The following is a 20997-nucleotide window of genomic DNA, read 5'->3' on the forward strand; positions in this document are numbered from 1 at the left end:
ATAAATAAGTATTTATTTTTTTATTACTTCAGAGGATACAATACACTAAGCATTATCAGTTTTGGGTAGGAGGACAAATGTTAAATACTTTTACACATCACAACATACTGTTTTCTCAGTGCACTTTGCTTTATAGATTTATATAGTCATATGTATTCCACATCAGCAGAGATGTTCATTTCTTGAACTTGCCTTCATTTTCTTCCATGCAAGACATGGTTGTAGATTAAATTAAACGTACAATGTAAACATTTCCTGATACACAAACCGGTCGAGTAAAAGAACAAAATGCGGCATCGGTTGCATTCAAATCCCTTCGTGAGGCGGAGAGTTAAACTTGACCTCAAAGCTTCCAAACAGCATCATAATTTCACGGCACTTGCTACATTAACAGAGTTATCACGATGGTTCGGGAAACAATACAGAATATAAAACTCATCTCATTCAGCAGCTGCCAGCAGCCAAAGTCTCTGGTGCCCACACCCATTGTAATCACGTCTGACAGGAATGCACGTACAGTAACAAGGAGATCAGCGTGCGTGAGCTCTACCGACACCTGGACTTTAACTCTACGATGCGCTTAAAATCAGAAAAGATTTGCTTTTGAGGAAGTGTTTACTAGAACATTATTCATGAAACATGAATCGGGATAATCGCTTCCTCGTACGGTTGAATACAGTGTCGAAGTAGATTGTATTTGGCGAGTCAACGGAATCCACAGACGGGTATTTAAAGAGAACTAGTAGGGAGGTAGTACTTGAGAAAATCCTTTTCCAGACAATGGCTCACAGCTTCACGTGGAGACAGCAGTAAAAAGAGGACAGAAACACATTCACAGGTTTTTAAAGTATTGCCTTTTTGTGCAACAAAAGAACTCTACACCTCGGATTGGAAATACACCGCTCATTCAGAGGGGAAACTTTCAGCTGCCGTCTTAAGCAGCTTACTAAAGCTTTGCAGTGCCAAAAATTGGGCAATGTAACACATTCAGCTCTCCCGTATCACTCGCACACCATTCAGAACAGAAAAGCAATACTCTGCCCATGTAACACGCGCTCGACAAGATGTACAGACAGGACGCAAACAAACAACAAACCACACATGCACGAAGTGTTCTGACAAAAGCGGAGAGCATTAGTCTAACAGAAGAACAGCTAAATAGTGTGCACGTGTAAAATTTCATGCATGCATGCAATGCACAAGCGACATATCAAGATGGAAAACCCTTCACTTAAAATGTTGGCCTCGAAAAGGCCATTTTATACTTCATATATGGGAGACAACACAAACGCATAGAAGCATTACTGACCCGAAGTCCCTGTGATCAGAGACACAAAATTAATATTCAATGCAATATAAAACGAAAACTGCATTTACAACACTGAAGTACGACGGTATCAGACCAGCTAATACCGAACAACTGCACCACGTTATTTCAACACTTACGTTTCACATAACAACGAAATCAAACATAAAAGTAGATTCCAAGCTCGGCCTATGAAGCTCGAACTGTCAGAACGGTTTCCATTTTGAGAGCAAAAAAGAAATCCCAGTAACTGCATTTTGTAACTAATGACTGCAACAAAGCAGCAAGAAGTCCTCTGGGTCATCGGACGACACATTCCAAGTAACGGCTCGCTCATCAAGCCTTCATACCAAGTCTATCTGGTGTGTCATTTTCCTTTTGCTGTGACAGTCCCAGTCTGAATTTGTATCCGAGGAGTCGGTGCCTCGGCCCGTCGAGCTGTCCGTGAAATACTTCTCGTGTTTGTCCAGATACGTGGGCCGTTGTGGCAAAAGGAAGTAATGTGTGGTGCTGGCTTGCCGACCGTTCTCCATCACGGGCAGAATGCACGGGGAACCTTCGCTATTCTGACGCTGCAGGCCGCGACTGACGTATTTGGGATCCGGGGCAAAGCTTTGGGTAGGGGGCATGATCCCATTGAGATACATGGGGAGGCTCTTTGGGCTGGGGGTACGGGAATTCCCCCCCGATAGAGGTTCTCTGGGGGGGACTTTGGGAGGTCTATCCTCGTCACTGTTAACCCCCGACGAAACTTCAGCTGACCAGCGACGGTAGTCTCCCAATTTAATCGGTCGTGGGGGAATTGGGACCCTTGGAGGAACTTCTGGTTTGTCTAAGATTTGAGTGTTCCGATGGTGAGCGGACAAACGGAGGGAGGCAGGTTTGTTAAAGCCAGCGGGGCCGGAATGCGACCGCCGCAGCTTCCGTTGCGTACGTTCCTGCTGTCGAAAGCAGTTTTGCTGTTGGTCGCGGAGCTCCTGTTCCCTCGGTTGAGTTTCCCGCTCAGTTCTCTGCTTTTGTGGTTGTCCCTGTGGCTGAGGCTGCGGCACCTGTGGCTGAGGCTGCTGCACCTGTGGCTGAGGCTGAGACTGAGACTGCTGCACCTGTGGCTGCTGGGGTACTGGACCTTCATAGTAGGCATAGTTAATCTGTCCACAGCCCCTAAAACTCTGCCTGCTGGGCATTCCGTAGCGGAACGGCGAAGGTTTGGAGCAAGATTCCGAAACTAGGCAGCGATGCTCATCTCCGTTGAAGAACTCTACCTCACTGTCCATAGCATGATCCGGGGAACGCTCGGCAGAGCCGGGAATTGGGGGAAGGGGCTTTGTGACTCGGCTGGGTGTCTGAGGTGGGCTGTTGCGGTCAGATACCGCAAGACGTTGAAAGCAGGGAACCACTTGGTCATCCTCGACAGGGATGGATGTGTTAGGCGCCGTAGACGAGGTGAGCTGGGTTGTTCTGGTTTTTTTTGGGAGCAAAGGTTGACCTCCTGGGTTGTTTGATGATTTGAGCCGAGCTTGTTCTGTTTAAAAAGGAGAAAACACAATATCTTTAGTGGAAGAAACTATTTTGAATTGAAGCAAACAACCCCAGTCATCAGTAATAGCAGGGGAAGCGTTTAGTTTTTTTCTATTCCAGTTTATAAGTAAGCCAGTCACAGGTTGACTACTGAGGAACGCAAACAACATTTCTTTCAACATTTCTTCTGTTTGATCAGCCTGACATGGCAACATTAACTCAACCAATGGCGTAAGAGTCTGGAGCGGAACTACTAGTTTGTCCAACCAATGAGCAAGATGACAGACTAATTTTTTGCTATTCTGTTTGGTGAGACTAGTTTAACAAAATTCACCTATGAATGAATGATTCCAACAGAATTCCTTTACACATGACTTAAGTCTTAACATCTCTCCTAATGTATCGAATGTTTTCCATTCCTGCCTTTTTCCATTTATCAGCTAAAACTAAGCTTAATAATTATAATCATAATAATGCCTTTTTTAAAAGTAGCGACTAGTGCTTTACAAAAATAGAAATAAAAAATATGATGCATATAATATGATGCATCAAAATACAGAATGCACCATGAAAAAATCTGAAATAAACAAAAGCTACACTAAAAAAGGGAATAATGTGCTGTTTCTGTTCCCACCTGAGAAAGACGCCAGTGCTTGTTTCTGAGACTGAAGGTTATAATCCACAGAGGAGTCGAGGGTGAAGTACAACCTGAAGATTAAAAACCAAAGAACCCATGAGTCTCTTCAACAAGACTGACGCATCAATCCAAATCATGTTTCTTTTTAGCATCTAAAGATGTAACATGTTGTATACAGATCACTTGTTTTCTCATTCAGTTGTGCGGCGGCTGGTTTACAACTAATGCATTTTCAGCATTTGTGTTACGGTGCTGCACTCACTTGTGTAGGTCATGGTATTTCCAAGAGGGCTTAGATCCGGCCATGCTATGCCAGTGGCTGCCCCGCAGGAAAAAGCTTTGTGCGGGTAAACAGATCTCCTGGGCAGTCAAGCCTGCAGTGGACATGCTCCAGCTGCAGTCGGTTCGCATCCAGGCCAGGAAATTCTCCTCCCACCAAGCTGGCAGCTGCTGGCCGTACCTGAAACATAGCCACCAGAGGAAAAGCGTAAATCCCATGTGCAGAAAAATCACAAGAATGGCTCATTAACATCTCAAGTGTTTCTTCTAAACAGCAATGAGAAGAGCAGACATGACATATGTACGTTTAAGAAAAGATCTCAGTTATGCAAGATATATTTTTAACGTCCTTAATTCTGACTTAAAACATTTCTTATCAATGTCTTTCCCAAACCACAATACCCTAGCAATGCTGTACACATTCATTTAACTCCTAAAATTTACTCGTGCATCCATTTCGTCTACTTTCTTAAATGTACACAGATCTGAAACATAACCAAGAACCCCATAAAGCCTCCTTGAAGAGCGACCTGAGAAATGCCTGTTTTTGTAGACACAAATGCTATGGAGAAACAGTGACAGCATCTATAGAGCATCTCACCGAGCGTCTCAGTGTTGTAGTATAAAAACTGACATTTTGACAAGTTGATGATCAACCCGGGTGCCTCGAGCTATCACCACACCGTCCAACACACCTCTTTCCCCTTCTGCTCATTTACAATGCAGTCAGCCAACCATGCAGTTACTGCGACCATGTGCATGAGACTCCAGTCGAGCTCTTGCAGTGAGAACATTGAGAAACATTCAACTTCACAGCCGGTGCTATGACAAGCGCTCAGTTTGAATGCAATAAACCCGAGGACAAAACGATTGCTCTTGTAGCGGTCACACACACACACTCACAAAAGTACTAACTTAATTTCTTCAGACTTGTGTTATTTCTTCAGAAAAACAATCCATCTCGTATAGGATGTAGTCACGGCACATATTTATTAAAGGATAATTGTTTACTGTAATTTTGTCTTCAAGCACAAAGACTTTAGAGATGGTGCAAACGCTATCCTATCAGAGGAAGTAATTAAATATCAAATGATAGCCTGTAAGGAATACATCTTGAATTTCCTGCCTCAGGAACACAAGTTTGAAACATTATGTTTGAAGGAAATTGCTGGAGTGTTTTGTGTAACACTAGAGATCGTCTAAAGCAGTGTAGACGTTTGTAAACCACTCTGAAAAAACAGATTTACACCCCTGGGAACCTAAAGAGTGATGGAGATGGAGGCAAGGTTCAACCTGGTGTTTGCTTACAAACACATATCACGCTCACGCGCTATCAAATTGCAACATTATGACAGTCTGCCAGCGATACAAACGGCACATGTACCCTACACCAGCAATTAACTTCTTTATAGATCCATTTTTTTGCAGGGCTGCAAGTGACATGCACACTGCAAGATATTTTTGCAGGATCGAGGGTGACTTGTAACAGCTGATGCATTGATGCATCAAACGGGTTAGTTGAATTTCATCAATGTCAATCATTAGCAGTATAAAAACCTCACCCAATGTCTAGTCAAAGTACCCAAACATTGCCTACGACAACGTACCGTCAAGCCAGTTATATCCTGATGGCTCGACGGACACATTCATTTCGGCTGACCATCCGGATCCGGTTAAATGCAACCAGTCATGCATCCTGAAGGCTTTGGACCTTGGAAACAGTCACTATGAGCACACAATGCAACCTGATCTGTATTAAAGAACCTCAGGGGACAAGAGCTTCCTCTCGCAACAGGTGCATGATGGACAGACCTCCTAGTGTCCGGCTCAGACAATTCTCAGAGCGTTTTTAAGACAATGCCAATGTGTTGCACAGACACTGGGTAAACAAAGCATGCTCAGTTCGTTGTAAACCAAATTAGAGATGCTTTCAAACGAAGATAAACTGATTTTTCACAAAGGCAACACGTGATTGTGTACCACAACCATATATAAACACCTCTGGGCATGACATGTAATTTACAGCTTTGAATGATAAACATGCAATATGTTTCTTGGAGGTTGTCATTTTACACAAGGATTTCTATGGTGATTTTGCCTTGTTTGTATTGTTGCAAAGCAGCATTAAAGCAACATACCTACACAGAAAGAAAAAGGAAAAAAACGAATTAAAATAAAGATTTTTCACTCTGACATTTGCACGACACATTCTCTCTGGTAATTATTATATGCAAGTTAAAGGGCCAGTTCACCCGAAAATGCTGTCATTATTTACTCGGCCCCTCGGGTGGATGAACGAAAGATATTTTGAAGAATGTTAACAATTGTCAGTTCTGGAACATCATTGACCACCGTAGTAGGACAAATTTAAACTGTAGTCAAAGGTATCCCCAGAATGGATTGTTTTTCCAAATTCTTCACGATATTTCATTTTGTGTTCAACGGTAGTCAATGATGTCCCAGAAGCAAAAAAGTCTCACAAATATATTTCGTTGTTTTTAACAAAGAAATGTACACAGGTTTGAAACAACCCGAGGGAGAGTAAATAATGCCACATTTTTCATTTTGGGGTGAACTATCCCTTTAATTCCCGTAAAGTTAAAAGTAACATCAGTTTGAATCATTTACAATAGACGGATTTACCAATACAGTAGATTTAAAGAGTTCGGGCCAAATTCTGCCTCAACGCAAACACTTTGATGTGTAAATGTGAGCTGACAGTTCGCTTGACAGGCGAGATTCACCCGCATGCAACAATCCTATACCGCAAACGAACTCGTGGACAGCACATCGCTCCAATTTTCATTAAGAAATCCGTGAAGTCGCCGTAAGTGCTCTGGAATTACGAAACACCTGCGTCTTGACAATGTACTGACAAGCACTGATATGACATTGTTATAAGGTATGAAGGAGACACAGGCGCGCGTTCACGCCCCGCTCGTGTCACCTCTGCCGCGGTTTCCCAGCAACCAGACCCGATCTACCTGTCCGCTTCCGCAACCTGGCGGGATGAGTCACTAAACTCTATCACACCTGACGAAATGCACCTCCTGCGTATCTTAAAGAGAAAAACCTGATGTTTCCCCTAGATGAAGCAATATATTTGCCAACGTTGTACATTATGACATTGCACGCGTCCTTATTAACATGAACACTACATGGACTGAAAAGATCCTACATGATCATTATGTGCGAGACTGAAAATGAACACACACAAAAAAAACAGAACGCACTGATATGTTAAAACGTACCCATGATGCATTTTCAAGTTTGAATGTTACAAATGTTACACATTAGGTTACAAATCTCGCAATACAGAATGTCACTGCTACATTGTTACAGGCTTAAAAGGAGCCTGCGTTTCCCTCCTAATTGAACTGACACACACACACACACACACACACACTCATCAGATGTCCTGTCACAGAATGTGATAATATCGTCACACACGTCACTGTCTTATCACACACACACACAAACAGACAGACAGACAGACAGACAGACAGACAGACAGACACACGCACAATATGAAGAAATTATTAAACTCACCCTAATCTCCTGGTGATAGGTGCACAGTCTCGGGTCCGGGATTAAAAGTACATACTGCTGTAATGTTCCGTCTTGCCCGTTTAAAGGCTTCGGTTTAAATCTCGTTTTGCTCTATGGATGAGCGACATTCATTGCAGCGCCGAAAGAGTCTCGTTAACAAACGAGCTGAGTGTGTGCGCGCTTTGCTTTTTAAGCTTTCACTGCGGTCAGAGGACACGCAAACCCCGCCCCTTCGGAAGCAATTTAAAGCGGCAGTGCGCACATTTCTGCTTGTCTGTGGCTGTGCACGTTTTGAGTTTGCTAAACCCAGAATATGCACATGTGGAATTCACGCGACCTCCCTGTGAGGGCAGACAAATATATCATAGTTAGATTATAAATATCATAGGTAAAAGTCTAATTATACCACACTGTAAAAAAAGATGTAGAAATTACAGTATTAATGGCAGCAGTTTGCCAGGAATTTACTTTAGAATTACATTTGTGTAATTTTTCTGGCAACAGTTTGTTCAGAGATAAATAATCATTATATATAACCATTAAATGTTTATCCTCACAGAAAAAAACTATAAAATAACAGCCTCCTGCAAAGCATTCTGGGAACCAAAATGAGAAGAAAAAAACTGAAAAAGGTTTATGTGGATTTCTGGTTCCCGGAATGCTTTGCACGAGGCTGTTATTTTATAATTTTTTTCTGTAAAGATAAAGACTTGTTAATGTTTGATATTCATTTATCTTTTAACAAACTGTTGCCAATAAATTAGATTGGATTGGATTCAATTTACTGTCATTACACACATACAAGTACAGTGCAATGAAATGTATTATACATACAATGTAACATATACATCTACAGTAAGTTACTGGCAACTAGCTGCATTACTACAGCAAAAACGTTTACAGTGCAGTGCAGTGTTAAAAAATCTTGTTTTCGGCATTGAGATCTTTTTAAGTCACATTTCAACCTACAGTAAGCATAAACTAACCGGGTGTCATAAAAACAACATTTATAGTCTCCTGTATTTGCTTTGCCCAAATAATTTTAAATTTGCCCAATTATCTTTCTCTTTATTCCTAAATAGATAAAAATACAGGCTATTTGGACGTATGTATCTAATGGGGTATAAATTTTGCAACCTGTGCATTATAATCATAAATATATTATATAGACACAGAATATAAAAAGTTCTCTCAACACATTCTTTTGCAGATCTTCCCTGTGCTCCAGTGCAATTTGAAAGACTCAAAGCACAGCGGCAGCCAAAAACAACATTAGTTACCTGAAGCTAGAAAGGTTAACAAAACATAGGTCCTGTGCGCCCAGAGTGAGGAATGACTCGAACAGACAGACAAGACCATACAAGGCTAAAGAACCTTAGTGAGAACCACAGAGACAGAGGGCTGTACACACTGAATGACCAGCATAATGGTCTGCGGCCCCTGTGAATCCACATAGACAGTGAGACAGACAACTGGTGGCTCCAGAGCTGATAAGAAAGCATACACAGCAAACACTGTGATGTTTTATTATTCCTTTATATTTACAAGCCTGCCATGCTGGAGCCCATATTATCTGCTAGATGGATGTGGGTGATGTCGCTTCATTATGGCCTGAGGGGTTGATAATGGCTGTCGTATATCATATACCATATAATCCCTCTGATTTGGTCTTATCCAGATGCTCTCACATGTCTTTTAGATAAATGGATGTCATCTTTATTTTAACAAGTTTAACAGCTTGCAATTTCATTGTAAAAGTATTTTCAGGCAATCTGTTATCTGAATGCTAGAACAGTGGTTTTCAACGGGACGTGATCCAGAAATGTGTCACAGATGGTTCTGATTTTGGAGAGCAGGAGAAGAAACCAATTCTTAATGCATAAATGTTTATATTGAAAATTGCAAAATCATTTGTTTCAGTAAAATTAACATGTGCACTCTGTCTGTCATGTAAATCTCAGATTAATCAGACATTGATAAAAGTTAGTTAAAACATGCTTACAATTATTAAAGTAATAGAATAACAATATAGTACATCAAACTTTTGAGTCAGATAAAGCTCCGTGGCTTGTGCCAGAATGTGTTTTGTAAATTATTGTCTAGATTAACATCATAATGTACATTTTATTGGTCTTTAAAGCTTTATTGGTCTTGATTTAAAGTGAGTTATTTTGATCATATAAAAAGCTTCAAGTCAACCAACAATAAGCCAGCGTGTGTACAAAGTTTTGTGTACAACCTCAGCCCTAAAGCAAAAGCAGAACATTGCCAATGTTTTCCAATTGTTAGACGTTCTGTATGACTACCTGCATTGTGTAGCATGGATGAACCAACAAACCGCTACATAAAAGACCCAGATTCGAAATGTTACACAAACGCGGCAGCACACTCCATGTCATAATACTTTTGTCCGTTTCTTACTGTGGCTGAAGCTTTGTATAAGGTCAAGCACAATGCTCAGAGAAAAAATTCCAATTGCTAAACAAACACAGCAGGAATTCAACGGGAACAAAATGTGCCTGTGTTACAATGTTGCAAATCTCTGTCTGGCCGTGGCCCCCGAACCCAACGGGCTTATCACCTGATATCTGGCCGTGGATGAGCCCACTCGCTCTAATCCTCTTTAATAATTTCAAAAACATTCCACACATTCCAGCGGGCCAGAAAGAGAACACACAAACTGTTGATCTTTGATGTGGAGCTAGGAGAAAGGTAAACCTGCATGCTTGAACTGATAAGTGTGCACTATGTCTTTGAGCGCAGATGAGAAGCACTGTAGGGTGGTTTGTGCATGCATGTGTTTAATGCAACTGTGCACATTGTTTTGCATTTGTTAATACATTGCGATCAGGTAAGAAGACCGAACTAAACTGATCTGTGCACAGATTACTTTGTGTGGATAGAAACACGGCCATGAACTTTCCTCTATTGGCAGATCCCTCCCAACTCCCGCCTCTCTTACACACACAAACATACACATGCACACACACATAGATATTCAAGCTCTCTTCTGTTGGTATGATGTCATTGTATGCACACATACAGGAAGTGCCATATAAAGTCAGGCCAACCGGCACCTTTGGAGCAGAAAGGGTCACTTATCCAACACAGATGTAACACTTTCCTGTAATATTTGTGTGTTGGAAAAACTAGAACATGCTGGTTAGGTAGGTTTTAGAAGCATGATAGCTGGTTTGTTCTTGAATAAGATGCTGGTAAAAGATGGTCCTAAACCAGCTCAGGCCCAGATTAAACCAGCCCAGGACCATCTTAAACCAGCACATGACCATGTTAGGACCTGCTCATGACCAGCTTAATCTAGCAAATGACCATCTTAAACCAGCACAAACCAGCTACCGTGCTTCAAAGCCTACCTAACCAGCATCTGCTGTTTTGTCAACAGGGATAACATTCACCCACTAGTTAGTAGGTTTATGGTAGAATTCTCAGAGTTTATTGTATTGTTAACTGTATATGACCAGTTTTTGCTCGTATGTGATTTCAATGTGTATGTTTGCTGCCCATCGAAACAGCTACATACAGAATTTCTGAACACCATTGATTCTTTTAACCTGCAGCAATGGGTCAACAGTCCCACACACAACTTAGGCCATACCCTGGATTTAATATTGACTCATGGCTTCTCTGTAACAGATGTAATGGGGTTTGACTCTCTATTCTCTGATCATTTCACCATCGTGTTTATGATGTGTCTCCCCGAGCCTTCACAGAGAAAGATTCCGATTACAAGCAAGTTTCGTGCCTACACTTCTGCAAAGATTTTAATGAACTTTATAAGGGAAAGAATATCTCTTTGCTGCTTCAGTCGTCTTCATCTGACCACGATGTTGAATATCATTTTAATCTTCTTGAGAATGACTGATATTTTAAACTCCCCTTAAACTTGTTAAAAACATATCCAAATCTGTGCCTTGGGTCAACCAAAATATCCACTCCTTGAGGCAATCTTGTAGAAAGGCTGAAAGAAAGAGGAAACTTGATCAATTGCAGATTTCCTTTGACTTTGTTTGTTTTCATACAAGAGTGTGGCAAACAAAAGCTAAGGCCGCATACTTTTCTACCCTGATTGAAAAACATCAACACACCCCCAAAGTTCTTTTTTCTACTATAAACTGAGCTCTGAACGCTCCTATTACCCCTTTTCACAACCCCTCCACCTCACTTTAATAACTTCTCTAGTTATTTTGGTGATAAAGTCTCTAATCTGAGAGCCAGTATATCTGCAAACATTTATGTGGAACCATTATCCATAAATCCCACAGTTTATTGGTCTACTTTCACCCGGACTTCTCTACAATCAGTTAAGAAAGTTATTATTAAACTAAAGCCTTCTGTATGCCCTTTAGATATTATACACCCTCGACAACTAATTTACATCGAAGATATGGCTATGGTCACTCCTGTTCTCAAGAAGCCATCATTAGATACGTCTGTTCTATCAAATTGTTGTCCAATATATATGGTACTCGAGCTTTCGACACAGTAGACTATGAGATTCTTATCTCTATATTGGCTTCTTCTGTGGGTTTGGGGGGGACAGATTTTGCTTCATCCCCAAGCAAGCTCACTTGTGGGGTCCGCAGGGCTCGATTTTGTCCCCGGTTCTCTTTTCTCTTTATCTTCTACCCTTGGGCTCAATTTGTAGGAAACACGGAGTGTCGTTTCACTGCAACTGACTGCTGATGGTGGTCGTTTTCTTTACGAAGATGACCCGAGTGTGGCGCGATGCTGACGGAGAACATCAGATAACCAGGGGGCAGAAGGGGAAGCACGAGATGGCCTAGACGTAAGCTGTCTAAGCAGGAGGTTAGTGTGCAGCAAAGAGTGACGGTGGTGCTGTTAGCATCCAAAAGAGAGAGCTGTTTAGAGGCAGAGCCCGCAGAGGATAAGCGGGAGGGAGAGAGTGTTCGTAGGTTGCGCCGGAATGTGACCAGTGGGGAAGCATGTGAAGTGTCTGGAGAAAATAGGGAGAGATCCGATGTGTGCAGCTGGGTGACCTGGGACTGATGAGTGGAGCTGTATTGTGTGTGGATAAAATCTAGTTGCTGAAGTGGGAACTCACATGAGGTCAAATGACGCAGGCAGGTTGTTGAAGTCGGCAGCCTTTGGTTTTTCAAGGTGGATGTTGAAGTCTCCAAGTACCACCAGAGGAGGTTGGCTTGGGCCATGCTTAAATGTGCTTTATAAATAAATAACTCGAACATAAAAGGCTGGTTTGATTTAAAGTGAGCTGATAACTAAATAGTGTCATCTAAAAACATGGCTTTGAAATATCTTTAGTTAGATTATAATTAGATTTTTTCACTTTTCTTCTATATATATAGACTATAGCTTTCTGTAAACGTTATAATGTGGTGTAAATCTGATTCAGTATTTTATTGGAATAAAAATCACTCATGAAGGCTCTTTAATCCCCCAGTTTCTCCCAAAGATTAAATGGGGATGAAACAGATTCCAGAGTGTCCACTTCAAGTTACTTGATGTCTCTCTTATTTGACCTTCACAACAAATAAGAAACCAATGAGAATGTTGTTGATATCGATTTTGCCCTAAAGAATTTTAAGTAAAACGGATATGACATATGTACCAAAGCAGGGATTTAAAAATACAGCAAACACCCTCACACACATTCAAGATTATACACCTGGTGGGCATTTTCTGTCCCATTGTCTCTCTTCACAAAGACACATGTGTGTGACATGCTGATGTAACGTCATGGAGCTCCAGTGGGAAAGGGTGTGCCGGTAATGATGGAAAGGGTTGAATCATCATTCACGGAGGTCACCGGGTTACAGACCTGCACCTGTTGATGTAATCTCACTCTGCACATTCCCAACTACATGATCAAAGTTCAACCTGGTGATAAGAAGAGAAGTCAATGACTGCAGCGCCTCATGTGAGACGAAAGAAAACAGTGCAAGCTCTTTAAGAATGGTTTCGTGAAAGATAAATATGAGCTCAGGCCAGTGACCTGCTTGCAGTTCTAGTCATCAGTACTACTTTTGAAATTACTTCTGCTTGCGATGAATATACTTGCATCGAGACAAATTATAATGTATTTGTAGAAACACATGAAGAATATGGAGGTATAACATGGATGTAGATGGTGTACAGGTTAAATGATCTGGATTTGGGTAAATTTGATGAGAAATGTTGACTTTTGATTGCAGACTTTGAGACATTGTTGACATCTCTTCTGAAACTCTAATGGAGACATATGTGAGATTTCTGGCTCTTTTTCGCAGGAGAAACATCTATAAGACAGTTATAAGATGTAGACATTTGCTCTCCATTTAACTCATTGATGTCAAGGACAAATTATTGAGATACGAGACATTTTTCTTATGAGACTGCAGGAACCAACTTGAGGTTTTCTTTTATGTGAACCAGTGTAAATATCTGTTTGACTATGTACGAATGAATGTGTTGAAAAAGCTGTAATGTTGGAAGGTTTACAGTGTCCAAAAGATCAGTTATTATGTTTTGGCTTATTATGGTAAATATGCTCACCAGCTGGTCTGATTCATAATTATTTAGTCGATATCCTCCGTGAGCCAAACATATGCTCTTGCACAATACGCAAAATCCTTGGAGACAGTCAAGATCAGCAAGCTTGTCATTGCTCATAAAAATATAAACATGTCCATCTTACAACACCGTGGATGATTATAGACACACACTTTTCTTCCACCCACAACAAATATTAATCACTCTTATATTTAATAGCATCGTCTCATGGAAATGATCTTTGTCAGGACGCATATCTCTAGCCTGAGGATGTAGCGTGGGTTTATGTTCTTTTTGATTTGCTATGATTCCTGTTCACAGTACACATTTACAATTACTCATTAAACAGACACATTACTGTTAAAGCAACAAGAAACAAGAAAATGACACGTTTGCAAAATGCAGTATATTGTGTATGGTTGCCTCTAGTGCTGTTGCTATGGTATTCTGAATCCTTGGCTGGGTGGTTACTATGGTGTTGTGGATGGTTGTTAAAGTGAGTAGCACGCTGTCAAGCCGTTGCTGGGATGTACAGTATGAGCAATAGTGCTAGTAATGGTAGCCTTTGGGGAAAACAGTAATAATAGTGTAAATGCATCTAATGGTAACTGAGTCTTTTGATAGTACAATGCTAGCATCTTAAATGAATGTGACATCATCACTTTATGATAATGATACATACTGTATGTAGCGAGATTATGTGGATCAGTTTCCTCTCTTCTGGAAATGCCTGCTGGTTGACGGAAAACCTCCACATCAGACAGAGTCACACTGAGGAAACCTATAAAACCCGATCCCTGTGGTCTGATCAGGAATGTCTCTACACATCAACCTGGGGTTTACAGCCAAATAAAATACAACCAGCAGACGCTAAAGTGTTTGTTCAATAGTATTTAAAAGGGTGAAACCTCAAGAAGGTGCCTGAAAATTTTTTAACTTTTCGAGGCAAAGAGTGGCTATACTGAAAAGGATAAAATATAACAGTTTATTTTATCACGTAGTTACATTTGTATTATTTCATAGTTTTGATGAGATCCATAGAGGTGTATATATACTGTACTGTAGAGATAGAGATATACGGATAAATGGACAATGGTTTTTATGGAAAAGTCCATACACCAGACGTTTGAAAGTCTATCAAACGATGAGAAACTGCCGTATCTGTTAGTAGAACACAAGGACAGCTGTGTTTTAGCTGCACAATATGTGTCCGCCAACAAAAGAGAAAACAAAGAATCAGCCCTGAACTGATGTTTCCAATATATGTACATAACATTATATCACTGTATATTCCTTTATTCTGCTACTTAAATGTATATTTTGCTTTTGTAAATCTTTGTTCAAATTACACTTTGTGTTTTATATACTTTCATATATAATAAATCACTTTAAGTTAACTTTCGTTTCGTTTGTATACATACTTGCACCCTTTGTACGCAACCCCACTGCAAATGCTTTGGCCATACGAATGTACACTTTGTCATGCCATTAAGCACACTTAAATTGGGAAAAGAAATTGAGAGAGGAACGGCCTTATTATATTAAATATACAAAAAAATGTAAAAACGTTTTGTGATAGAGTTTGATATAGGGATAAGATAGGGGTAAGGGGATGGAATATACAGTTAATACATTATGTCTTTGGAAATCCCCACAAAACACGCACCCTAACATTAGTTTTCATTTATTTGTAATGCACACCAACTGGCATCAAAACATTTAAACTCCTGCATCCTGGCACACGGGCAATGAAGATTCCAGGTTTATAACTGCATTTCCTGCAGCGTTCTACAGAAGCCAAGGTCACGACTTCATTAACATAGCGATCAATTTGAGTAACGTGAGAGTTGACAGATGAGAGAGTCACTTCTGCTCTCTTACTTTCCTCTTCCACAGGGCTTTAGGGACACACAACTGCCCCATACATACCGCTAATAAAGATTTCAGATGTGCTGCCTGGAGGGAAAAAAGAGCGGCGTTGGTTGAGCTGTAGTCTCATGTAGCCAGACCTTTGACTGCAGAACCGCCTACTTACACAGGAAGAGTCGTCCCAGTGACATGTAAGGAAATCAATCATAAGTGTTTTTGTGTTTATATGTTTATATAATAACAGAAAGCAAAAACATGTGTAGTGACAAAAAAGATATGCATAAGCATACATACAGTACAATATGAAACCTTTCTTGTGCAAGTTGCATTTAGTCAGCTTATTGAATTGAGCATGTCTATCTTTACAGTTTTCCGTTGAATATGCATCAGGTGGACAGTCAATGGCCGTGCCTTCTGAAGGCCGTGCCTCCAGATGATGTACAATTGGAAACCAGAAACATAAAAAGAGTCCTTAAGCATCGATTCACTGGGTGTAAACAGTGTTTACCCCCTTGACATCTTTTGGAAATGTGTCACTTGAAATGTAACCTTATAAGGAAGTCGCCCATTAAGGAATTCACAACACAATATACACAGTAGAGGTGTGACTCAGAATGATGCAATAAACGTTTAACCAAGTGCAACATGCTAATATGGTATTGTCTATTGTGGCAAAAATACAGTGCATACATGAATGAGTGCGGAAATTCATCGACCGGTAAAATGGTAGATTTCCTCAACTTAACAGAGCATGCATAAAACCCAGGAGGTTGTTAGCTGCATCTCTTAAAAAACAATTCTCCGGAACATAGATTATTTCCGACACCGCAGACACACACCACGGTGATCAGAGAAACGATGCTCGGAGCCATGCCCGGGGCAGAACATTATCACTTTTTCCATCTTCTTACAGGAGGTGTTCATGTGAACGCATATAAAGCGGTCTAAATGCATGCAACTTTAAATGCACGGTCTTGAATGCAGTCTTATCATCGGGACAGGTTGAACTAAATGCTACTGAACTACTGAACAGGCACCCACAATGGCCTTTGTGTTTCTTTACATATCCACCTTTAAACAGAGAACTATGCTACAGAAGTATTTCAGCGCCGTCACACCCACCTTCAAGAATTGTTTTTTAAAACAGCTATGATTAAGATCGTCTGCAATATGCAAACATGGCAAACCAAATTCAACCAGATAAAAATGATTTTAGATTGTGTGTTTTAATACTAAACGTTTGAAGACTACAGAAAGCAACACTCGCGTGTACGTTGTGGTAACACAGCTTTCTCATTCAGAGTTAATGGCGTGAGACAATGGTCTTAAACGCGATGCGGTTCTGCACATTCTCAAAAGAGAATCTGAGGTAATGCGGTTACTGTTTTACTAACTCTATTAAAAAAGTCCTCTGCTATCACGAAGCATGAAATGTGTTCTGGGTTAGAGGGTAAAACGGCCTATAGTCCGAATTCTGTCTTGTTCTTCTGTTATGTAACACTGACCTTAATGAGACCTGTTATAAAACCTGACGTGCAGCGCAGCCGTGAGCTCAGACTTTTCTGAACGAAGAATCAGTGCATTTCAGAATTGTAATTTAGTCAGTTTATGATCTAGAACTCTCATCAAACAAACTTTAACCACTTAACCATAGGTCTTGCTGCCAGGTTACTGATAATGGAGTGATAAAAGTGCACTAGTAAGGGTGGATGTTTTACTGAGCACACGTTCGCTGTCTACTGCAAACCAGGGAGACAAAAACAAACACGTATGAACTCCAAAACTCTTTGCAGTTGCTTTTGTATCTATCACACGTTACTAATAAGGTGCTATTGTTTTGTAGTTCTTACATCTCCACTGAAGCCATTCAGGCCTAAAGCAAACTACGTATGTTTCAACTTTTTCTAAAGAAAATTAGTTTTGTGGTCGCTGAGGTGTTCTAAATGGTTGCTAAGGAGGTTGCAAGGTCCAGAATCTAGCTAAAGCCTAATTCATCTAGCAAACAAGAGCGGGTCGATGTGACCTCACACTTTCCTCTTTCTGGCGGAGCGAACGAAAGAGCGCAGCTGTGATTTCATGTGCTTGATAGCATTAGTGCATGTACACGCTCCACACACACATTTCTGCTTTATTATCTTCGTGGGGACTTTTCATAGGCCGAATGATTTCTATACCGTACAAACTGTACATTTTATCCCCTACCCCTCGACCTTAAGATCATAGAACACATTTTGCAAGAAAAAATATGGTTCTGTACGATTTAAAAGCTTTTTACCCATGGGGACGTCCATTTTGGTCCCCATTGGTATGCATTCAGGTTTATGTCCCTACCAGGATATATTAACAAGGCCACACATTCTCTCTCACACCTGCACACCAAGATATTTAGCTTTCACGTCGGGACATAAGCAGACTTACATATTTATTAGAAAGCAAAATATAAGACAACATATTTAAGGTTGGTAAAACATGTATTTTTGGGGTTATTTTCTCATTTCTGTGACTATTCTGCCCGAAACTGTACAGCTAAATTATTATGGTTCTGCGTCCAAACATTACACTCAGGAGCCTTTAACTATAGTTTCAGCGGTAACAACATAAACAAACATATTGTAGGCCAAACTTAACTTCATACAAAAATCAAACAGTTCACACTGTCGCCTTTTTAATTTATTAAAGACATCGCAAGAAAACCCCTTAAAGGGATAGTTTTTATCGTATGACTTTCTGTAGAACACAAAGTAGATATCTTTGGTCACTGAGAACCTTGAGGTATCTCCTGCTTTTCTCATCTGACGTATTTTTTAAGTCTCTGCTACTGTCTCGGAAGGTACTTTCCAACCAACGCTAAATGCTCATTAACTATAAACCTTCTATTTATGAAAAGGACAAAATACTACCTTTAATGCACTACTGCGGTACATGCTACAACATCTGGATATCTGAGGATGTGTGCCGGTCATGGATGTGTTCTTGTCATTATAACCGGGTATGTGTCTAAACGTGTGAGCGCATACACAAACCAACACATAAATGCCTTTGACACATGGAGTGGGTGGGTTGTGGAAGACGTGAGTCCCGTTACTGGAGTTAAACGTGCCATGTGTGCCTCCATCGTTCTGACATTCCAACAAAAACACAGTGACACCTCATCATTCCAAACAACAGAGAACCGGAGGTGAGCATCAGCTCTCCCCCACAGGAGTGCACGGGTCACAGACCCACCGACCCCTACAACCCACTCACATGAACATCAAACATGTGTTTTACACTGACAGGACGCCTGTCATCTTAAATATACGGGTTTGGGGCCAGTCTATATTTTGATATTGAAATAAATGTAATGTAACATCTGTTTATGTAGATTTGGGTTTTTGGTGCCACATATACACAACCACTAATAATGACACAAACATCTGTCCTATTAATCAAACACACACACACACACACACACACACACACAGGACAGTCGAAGCGGTTGAGTTTTCTATGTTTCAGAAAAAAAAAATTCAGATTATTATTTGCTCTACACCAACCTTTTTTATTTTTTTGATTTGTCCCGTGAGCTCTGCAATCACAAGAGTTAAACAAAGTCTGCTGTAGGGACAGAATCTAACATTTCCCCTCAATAAACTGACAGGGCGCTCCCTGTTTTCATTATATTTTTATACTTTGGTTGGCCAAAGAAGTGATGTTGCGGCCAAGAACAACATGTGTGGGAAGCCGTGTATATAATAGTATAAAAGAGAGAGGATTTCAGAGAGCGTCTAGACATTTCAAGGGAGGAGAATGCAGACGATGCTTAAAGAAGTCCTGCACACGTAGATGATGGTTAAAGAAGGGTAATAATTAAAATGTTCTGGCTCCTTCAAAACCCTCTGTGCTCGCTCTCTTTTCATCATTTGCTCTCTATTCATTACCGTGTAAAAATAAAGTGGTACAGTGCTTTACATTTGCTTTATTGTCTGTAGGTACACACTGTCCTACTGTAAAAGAATACGGCACAAAGAGAGTCAAGAGAGTACAAAGTACACAAATAAGTCTAGCATGTAACCTAAGGGATAGTTAAACTGGATGTTGAATGAAAAAGAACAGCAAAAAAATGGCCCCATTACGAATCTTATATCCAGTTCTCGACATCACATCATCAAATTGCTTATCACATCGGCGCCCATAGCTTCGTGGTTGGTGTGCCGACCTATAGCAATGCTCTCGGCGACCGAGTTCGGATCCCGTCTCGATGGTCCTTTGCCAGTCCTGCTACCCTATGTGCACCCCGGCCTTTCTGTCACCTCTCCACAGAACTGTACCAATAAAGACCCAAAAAAGAAAAGTGATCATCGCAGCTCACTGAGATCTATTGTGAATCTTCAGAGGAAACACATGTGAGATGTTTTTTCAAAATATGTCCTACTGTCCTCATTTGCTCGTCTTTTCCAACCCATTAACAAAATGTGAAATTCTGAAGATTTCTAAAGTGACCACACAAAATAAAGCTAATATTCTGGTCTGTTCCTTACACAGTTATCACATGATTTTAAAAGACCTGGAATAAAGCACCCGAGTCCCTGGTGTATTTTTATGGCACTGTTGTGTTCTTTTAAGAGCATGACAACATGTGGCCACCATATGCTTTTAATTGTATAAAGAAGAACATTGTGAACATTATTGCTCTGAACATCTAGTTTACATTTACACATATGGCAGACACTTTTACCCAGCACCATATGCTATAAGTATAAGATACTGCTGCTCTTTTATTGCACGGAAGATTTGATGAAGTTCTCAGTCTTGTTTCTTGTTTCATCAAGTATCAACTTAGTCTCAGATGATTCGCATAAAACTATTTAGAAAAAAATGAAATACAAACAAAGGAGAAAATTGTTCAAATCCATGGAGAGCATCGGGGGTCAAATGGATGTAGATTGTACAGTTAAAATAATCTTGGTATATTTGACAAAAAACATTTGAGTTCAATAATATTGACTTTTGATTGCAGACTTGACGCATCTGAGCTCAGTTTGAGACATTGTTAAGATCTCTTCTGAAACACTAATGACATTTGTGAGATTTCTGCCTCTTTTTCTCAGGAGAAGCATCTGAGACCTGTGACCTTTTTTCTTCAAAACTACTGCTTTAAACAGTCAACATTTGTTCATTTAATCTCACAGCTGTCTAAGAAACACAACTGAGATACTAAAAAGATCGAAGCACATGGGGTTTCCGGTTCCATTTCGCACGTTCTGCCGTGTCCCAGCGGACACATTCCAAACACCGGCCTGATTAGATTGGAAGAACAGCCCACCACTTA

The 20997-nt window shown here is 40.5% G+C and overlaps 1 protein-coding gene across 1 annotated transcript; it reads right to left on the reverse strand.

The window, feature by feature from the left end:
- On the reverse strand, window positions 1-7453 carry errfi1a (ERBB receptor feedback inhibitor 1a). Its single transcript, XM_079483120.1, has 4 exons — window positions 7290-7453; window positions 3724-3921; window positions 3459-3532; window positions 1-2828 (listed from the first exon to the last, which is right to left on the reverse strand). The coding sequence occupies exons 2-4, from the start codon at window positions 3870-3872 to the stop codon at window positions 1651-1653; spliced, it is 1401 nt and encodes a 466-aa protein (XP_079339246.1). The 5' UTR covers window positions 3873-3921; window positions 7290-7453; the 3' UTR covers window positions 1-1650.
- Between the last annotated feature and the right edge of the window lie 13544 nt (window positions 7454-20997).

Source organism: Barbatula barbatula, assembly GCF_947034865.1.
Source record: "Barbatula barbatula genome assembly, chromosome: 20".
In the NCBI taxonomy this organism is placed as follows: domain Eukaryota; kingdom Metazoa; phylum Chordata; class Actinopteri; order Cypriniformes; family Nemacheilidae; genus Barbatula; species Barbatula barbatula.

Bases quoted from the DNA above. Each gene is read 5' to 3' on its own strand.
- errfi1a (XM_079483120.1), bottom strand. From the start codon at position 3,872: ATGCGAACCGACTGCAGCTGGAGCATGTCCACTGCAGGCTTGACTGCC. The intron at 3,533-3,723 runs GTGAGTGCAGCA...TTTAATCTTCAG, and splicing joins AAATACCATGACCTACACAA to GTTGTACTTCACCCTCGACT. The intron at 2,829-3,458 runs GTGGGAACAGAA...CTTTTTAAACAG, and splicing joins AGCACTGGCGTCTTTCTCAG to AACAAGCTCGGCTCAAATCA.